General features: G+C 36.7%; 1 protein-coding gene across 1 annotated transcript in view; it reads right to left on the bottom strand.

Annotated features, from left to right (window-relative positions):
* Positions 1–2,638: 2,638 nt before the first annotated feature.
* LOC107302658 (NACHT and WD repeat domain-containing protein 2) overlaps positions 2,639–7,361 on the bottom strand; it is a 13,480-nt gene continuing 8,757 nt past the window's right edge. Inside the window, exons 6-8 of the mRNA XM_015831779.1 lie at positions 5,785–5,994; positions 3,432–4,312; positions 2,639–2,822 (exon numbers count right to left, since the gene is read on the bottom strand). Of these exons, the coding sequence (XP_015687265.1) occupies positions 2,639–2,822; positions 3,432–4,312; positions 5,785–5,994 (1,275 nt within the window). The remainder of the gene's footprint in view (positions 2,823–3,431; positions 4,313–5,784; positions 5,995–7,361) is intronic.

The following is a 7,361-nucleotide window of genomic DNA, read 5'->3' as shown; positions in this document are numbered from 1 at the left end:
GACCGACCCCTGAGGCACCCCACAAGTTAGGGGCCTAGGAGTCGACCTCTGTCCCCCTGCCAATACAGACTGCGTACGGTCGGTGAGGAAGGAGGAGAACCACCGCATAACGGTGCCTCCCACTCCTAACCCACCGAGACGTCGCAGCATGATATCGTGGTCTACGGTATCAAAAGCCGCTGAGAGGTCCAAAAGAATAAATCCATGTACCTGACTTACAGTTATTTTCTGAAGGATACTGATACACTAAACATTTCAGTTGGCCATGATAATATCAGGTGTTAGCATCCATTAAATATATCATTCTTCAACAAAGTGTATAAAGTCCCTGGGTAATCGACTCACTATCTCGTACATCAATCTCACCCAAAGTGTTGCCAAATATAGAAAAGAAGGCTGTGATTGTAGGGATAAAACTTTTTCTCCAGCCTCCAAGTTTAGAACTTCCTGAAATTATAAATTCTGGGTTGGGGATTCTCCCCCGCCCCTCTCCCCTGCAAAAAAAAAAAATGCCCCAGGCCCTCTCCAGATCACTAAATTAAAGAGAAATTTGGCTTGGTTGATCTACACAATTTCCTTTCCAGGATTTTTTTCTACAAGTCCTGGAAGACAATGAAGATACACAAAGATCTGAACACAAAAATATTGCAAGTATCAGGAGCAAACAATACTTTACACATACATCTTTCATTTCTTGTTTCTTTTTTGATGGCCAGATGGATTAGAGCATCAAAGATTGCAGCCAATTATTTATATTTAGAATTGCTCCGCTCAAACCCCAAGAGCAATAAAACTGATTAAAATCAATTAGTGGAAAGAAGCAATTAGTAAATCCACAGTAAATCCTTAAACAACTCTGAGAATTGTCTTGTAAAAATACAATATTGGTGCCTCCTTTACAACTAGAGGAAAGATTTTTTCACAATTGAAACCCTATTACTGATTATACTGCATTGTTTAATGCAATGCAATAATTGATTCCTATCCTTACAAACACTAGTGAGAGTTGTTTCCTTGTGCCTGATTACCATACATAAAATTTAATCTGTGGGCTGTTATTACGCAGTAGCACCTGGTGTTATCAGAGAGTGCAATATTGTGAAACATGGTATTATCAAGCATTGTAAAAGCATGAAATCAATAACACATGTCAGAGGTAGATTGAACAGCATCAATGCTACGAAATGATACACTCCAAAAATGAATTAAACATATATCTTCCTCTCAGGTACATACTTTTTGTGATAACACTGATTATGTTTGTAAATAAAAGGTGGTTAGTTATTTTGTTTCTCGTCCAACTATTTGCTTCCAGCACCAGTAACTTAAGGTTTCAAAGAAAACAAATTCGTGATTGTAATAACCATCTCATTAAATTGGCAGATTGTTCAGCACATCTACATAATAGCAAAGTTGATTTGTCTGTACCAAATTGCAAGTCACATAACATTTACATAGTATTGGCCAAATCTTATGGAAATCAGTCTATGTAAAATTCTTCATAAATTAGGAATTAAATCATTTCTGAAAAGATACGATATCACCTTTCAAAAGATCACAGAGAAGTCCACCAGGAGCAATAAGGCAAGATGTTGAAGGTATAAGAACAGGAATAGAAGATTTCTGACACTGGGATAAAAGAACTGGCAGGTAAAGATATTTTTTTGGATCACCTGAATCAACATGGAAAAATGTGTATTAATAATACTATGATATACATCTTACACAGGAAATATTACATGGTGCATTACTGTTTCCAATTCTTAAAGATTAACTTTTTCAGATATAGAACCTCTGTACTTCTTGTAGAGATATAACTTTCAAAGTGTAATTATTATAGTTTATCTTCTAGAATTAAAAACCTCCATATTGAATCTTGTAGCAATTAAAGGTAAAGTTCTCTCAATTAATACAAGATTGACTTAGACATTGTTAAAAACATTTCTCTAAAAATAATGAAATAGTGTGGCTAATTTCCTAATAAATTCAAATGAACTATCTGGTATTTTTCCCCCAAAGGCAGGGCTTTTTTTCTCATAGAACACCCAGAACGGAGTTCCGGCACCTTTTTTGGATGGAACCTTGTAGGGTAGGCAAGGCGGGTAGTATGATGTGTGTGAGTTCCGGCACCTTTTTTTTAAAGAAAAAAAGCACTGCCCAAAGGAATAGCTATCAACAGAGCTCACTATGCTAAAGAGAAATGGGCCTTCCATAGAAGAGATCAGCTTTGGTACTCCAATAAACATTTCAATCATCCAAATCAATAAATCAGGAATTCTTTTAAACTAAAGCTAAAGAACTGAATTGTTTTTAATCCTTGCTATCCTTTGGAAATGAATAAACAGTTCTTTTCAAATTCCTAGATGGCTCCACTCTACCTATCCTGTTGTTTCTTATCTATTTAAACTATAAATGTTTTCTAATGTAAATCTAGGTTGCTTGGATCTTGCTTATTTGATGAATCACCCTATTAAATTTTCCTTGTGCACTCTTGTTTGAATGTTTGCCTGCAGTTTGTTTTATGGGATTAATTCTCCAGATATGTATTGATAGTATAGTTTAATTCTGTCTTTGATGTTTACATCCCAGTAGAGACATATACAGATTAAAAACCAAAACACAGTAAAGAAATGTAGAATCAGAATTTTTCTATGAAAATCAGAGGTTCATAATTTGCTCTACCTGGTGCTACTGGTATATCAGCTGCAACAATCTGATGAAGACGGCCTATGAGCTGTGAAGCCATCTGGCATGGATCTTTTATTAAAACCATCTTGGACAATTTTAGAGTTTCTCTTAATAAGGTTAAGTCAGGTATAGTCCTGTTGTGGGGGAGGGAGGGGGCAAAGAAAAAAAGGTCAGCATGCATAGTTTTGATTTCTTTGCAAATGTCTTAAGTGGTTTTTATACAGAAGCTTTCTAAAACTGAGCTATTCTATTTCTTATTCATTGCATGACAAAATGATGAGTAGAATATAAACACAAAATATTTGAGTGACAAATAATTAGAGTGTTGAAATACTCTTATTAAGGGTATGAAACATGACATATTTAGTGAGTTGTTGAACTATTTTTTCCCTTCATTATTAGCACACCAATCAAGGCACACCAATCAAGGCTCAGGGGAGTTCAGAAACAACCGATTAGAGTTCTTTGAGAAGATGGCATACAGATCTGGTAAAATAAATAATGTCTACAAGTTCTCCAGCCAGGCTTTATCTGAATGTTATTTTGATGTATGGTGAATCTCTAAAACATATTTCAATGTAGACCATTCCAGACTTTCCCTAATTGATACCCTCTGGAACCCCCTGGTTCTAATGGGATTATAAATCCTAGCCAGCATCACAATGATGTAGTAAGTGGAGAACATTGGGCTACTTCATTATATTAGGTTAATGCAGAATTCTATTTTACTATTGTGAACTGACCTGTCAGCATTAATCGCTGCTCCTAGATCTTCTTCAATACTGACAATTGATGAGGCCCAGGATTTGTACAAAAGAAACTCATAATTAAAGAGACATTCTTTGATTAGAACAGCAATATTTTTTGATCTGATGAGGTGATATGGAGCCCCAAAGACTTTACGGACATTGAAGATGTAGCTGGTCTTGGATTCTTTTTTCAGAGTCCAGGCCAAAGGCTGAAATATTGATGGTTCACTGCACTTCCTCAACTCCTGTGAGCTTCTACCTAGGTAATAGTCAGCAAAGATAGCATGTAGTGATATTTGGGAATCTTGTGATTTCAGGTATCTCTGAATGCACACATGCTTTAAAGAAGTATGAGCCCAAGTAAAAACATATGTGTTATCAGTTCTTTGCTCTCTCAAATCATCTCCAAGATCATCTAAAAATTTCAACCATAACACTAGTGGAAATGGTGACATTGAGCTTTTTTGGAATTTATTTATTTCTTGAATGACCATACAATCCATTGACATGAGGTTGAGCAATTCTTCCTGAGTGATGCCATTTCTTGAAAGTGTCACATAAGCTGCAATCCTTTGTATAATTTGTTCACCATGAGATCTTTCCATTCTGCTCAACCTCCAAGAATACATGTCAGGTATACTTTGAGGGAGACAAACCTCCGTGTCTGGGCTGAAAGATGTCCATAAACAGGATTCCTTATAAGCACAGTATAGGTAAAGTGGCAATGGACAGGCTATGCATGCTTCCATTAAGTGCTTGAACTGATATTGGGTGAGTCTTCGATGATCCTTTTTGAGCCAAAAGATGATAATTTCATTGATTTCTTCAAATGTTAAAGGAGGTATTTGAAAAAAATGTTCTTTCAAGGTTATCTTCTAAAGAAAATAAACATATCTCAGTTTTTGCACTATTATTACCAATCACAAAAGCAACAGGATCACTTTTGCTAATCAAATGCAAGACAATCTAATCAAATATTAGAACAAAGGAAATTTTACATTACAGTGCGATCTTGCTGTCACTTAATCCAGTAATCACAGTAAACTCAAAACAGCTGAAATTGTGCATGTTTAGTACACATGTGTGCACAGCTACAAAGTAGGTTTACATTAAACTGTGTATAGAGGAACAGGAGCAGATCTTTCCCCTTCTATCTTGTCCTCCTGAGTTCAATTTTGTAGTACTTTTTCATCAAGTCCACCTAGTACTAAGACAGGCTGAAAAAAGGTCAAAATACCAGGGAGATAAGACATGAGAAGCTTTTCTGTTGGATCTACCTTGAACACCCATACTTTGTTATAAAATATTAATTTAAAAGAACAAAAGTCCTGCTTTATACACAAAACTGTTCATTTTCATTTTCATCTTTGTATATGAATGCAAACTTGGAATTGAGGTCTCAGCTTAAAACAATGACTGATTGCTTATTTTTTTTCCCAATTTACCAACAAAAGATTTTAGATTTGTATGCCAACAGCCACAACAAAATTATTGGTCTATTATCATTTTGTTTAAGGAACATAAAAACATGATAAATAGGTAGGGAAATGTGTTGGAATATAATATATTCCCCACAATGTTTAGGGAATCTAACAGAATTCCACAACACTGGTTAATAAAATGTTGGTGGTAAGTCTGGTACATAATGTTTCCTGAGAACCTGAAAGAACAAAAATAGTATTCTGCCACTCTTTAGATATTGTGGAATGGCAACTTCCAAAATTTGAACCCTCAGTAATTCAATGAATCTAAGTTCTGAATGTGTGCGTAATTATGCCCTGACAATAGGCAGGGTTGTGGATTGCTGGTCAATGTTGTGAATCCTATGCTGATCCACAAAATTTTGATCCACAAAATTTATGATTGTATTATAAGGCAGCGGTCCCCAAACTTTGTGGCTTGGCCGTCCGGTTGAAGGGGAGAAAGGAGAACCAGCTCAACTTGCGCAAGTGGTGGGCCAGCCCATGTGCATGTGCGAATAGGCCACGGCCAGTGGTGGGATTCAAATAAGCAGCATCTGTGTGGCTGCCACTTCTGGAAGTCCATTCTGGGCCTGGGCAACAAAAAATTAGCTACCGGTTCTGCCGAAGTGGTGCGAACCGGCTGAATCCCACCACTGGCCACGGCCCAGTAATGGGCACCTTTGAAGCAAAAGCAACTGGCAACAGAATAATTTTGATTTCTTATAACAGTGGGTCTGGGTTTGAGGACCCCTGTTATAATGAATCAAAGTTATGTTGCCAGTTGCTTTTGCTTAAAGGTACTTGACATTATTAAGCTTCCTTGGAATTCCAATTATATGAGAAGATATGGAATGAAAAACAATTCATTCAGGAACTTCATTTACCTCCAGTTTTCTTATGCATGAAACATCTGATTCCAAGCAAGTAGAAACAATAAAATGTACATTCTTTGGTAATTCAGATGGTATCCAAGAAAGGTCAGCACCACATTCCTCTGATAGTTCATTTATACCATCAAGGCAGATTAGGAGTGGCTTGTCTTGTGTAGCAAATTCCAGCAGAGAGGAAAATTCTTCTACCAGTCCTTCAAAATCCTTTTTTGAAAAAGAAATATAATTATATAATGAGTTATGTGCTGTAGGTGAGGCCACAATGACTTTGGAAACGTTCATTTCTCATCCAAGAAGCTTGTTCAATTCTTCTTGGATGAGATGTGAAACATTCTCAAAGAAAACGTTTGAAAGTTTTAGGGGATGAGATTGTCTTAAGAATGTTGATAATACTATATGTTTTGAGAATTATCTAGGAAAACAGTACAATTTTGTCTAAATAAATAGCAGGGTCAAAGATATGGATGGGAGACCATCAGAAAACCCTATGGTTGACTTCTGGTTTGATGTCATGGAATAACGGGTGCAGGAAGACGGGCCTCTGTCTTCCAAGTTCGATTTTGCCCCACTGGGAACCCTAATAGGGTGAAAGTTGCCCTGAACAGGCAACGAAGAAGGAAGGGACCCTCGTTGATCGTGGAGGGGCAGCAGCCCATCTGCTGGATCTGAGGAAGCCCTCCAAACCAGCAGGGGAAAGACTGGGAAAGGGATGTCGGCAGTGTTGGCCGACGAAAGCTTAGCTTTAGCTTTTGTACTAAACAGTTTTTGTTTTAATATTATCCTGGTGCTCAGACTATTTTATTTCTATTATTTCTATTATATATATATATATATACTGTTTCCCTATTGTTGCCAAAAAAGCTTCATAGATGTTTCCTTGTAATCACCAGGAGTCAATCTCAACTCAGAGAGTGTTTACACAATCATAAGAAAACCTGAAGTTTTATTAGAGTGTATAATTATGAATAACAGCCTAATTAGAGGCCAAATAGTTCTAAGAGAACTTAGGATGGGAAGGAAGTGCAATTAAAATTCCGAACAACCCGCACAACAATTTTAATTGTTAGCAAAGGAAAACATTTTTAAAGAGATGCATCACAATTTCAAAAATGTTTTTGCAGAGAAATTGCTTATGTGTTTATACAGTGCAGTTTCTCTGCAAGACCATTTTTAGATTGTGCTCAATGACGCAAATGAGGATTTCTCCTTGCTTTCTTGTGCTGATCAGATAAAGAGCACTATCCACTCTGACCATACCATAATCCCACCTCACCCCCACCTTGCACCAAGTTCCTTCTCCCTTCATCTTTTAACTATCATTTATTTTATTTTTATTTATTTTATTAAATTTATATCCCGCCCTTCTCCTTGAGGACTCAGGGCGGCTAACAATCGGGTAAAAATACACAAATAACATTACAAATTTAAAAATTAATTAAAAAGGAAATATTTAAATTTAATCTAATTAAAATATAATTAAAACCCCCTCTAAAAGTTTCCCCTAGGCCAGTCCCGCAAGCTGGAATAACCATGTCTTAAGGGCGCGGCGGAAGGAAGGGAGATCAGGGATC

This window comes from Protobothrops mucrosquamatus, unplaced genomic scaffold, assembly GCF_001527695.2.
Source record: "Protobothrops mucrosquamatus isolate PMUCROS unplaced genomic scaffold, P.Mucros_1.0 scaffold_280, whole genome shotgun sequence".
Lineage (NCBI taxonomy): Eukaryota > Metazoa > Chordata > Lepidosauria > Squamata > Viperidae > Protobothrops > Protobothrops mucrosquamatus.
Note: the sequence above shows the minus strand (reverse complement) of the source record. Positions and strands in the feature narration are given on the sequence as shown.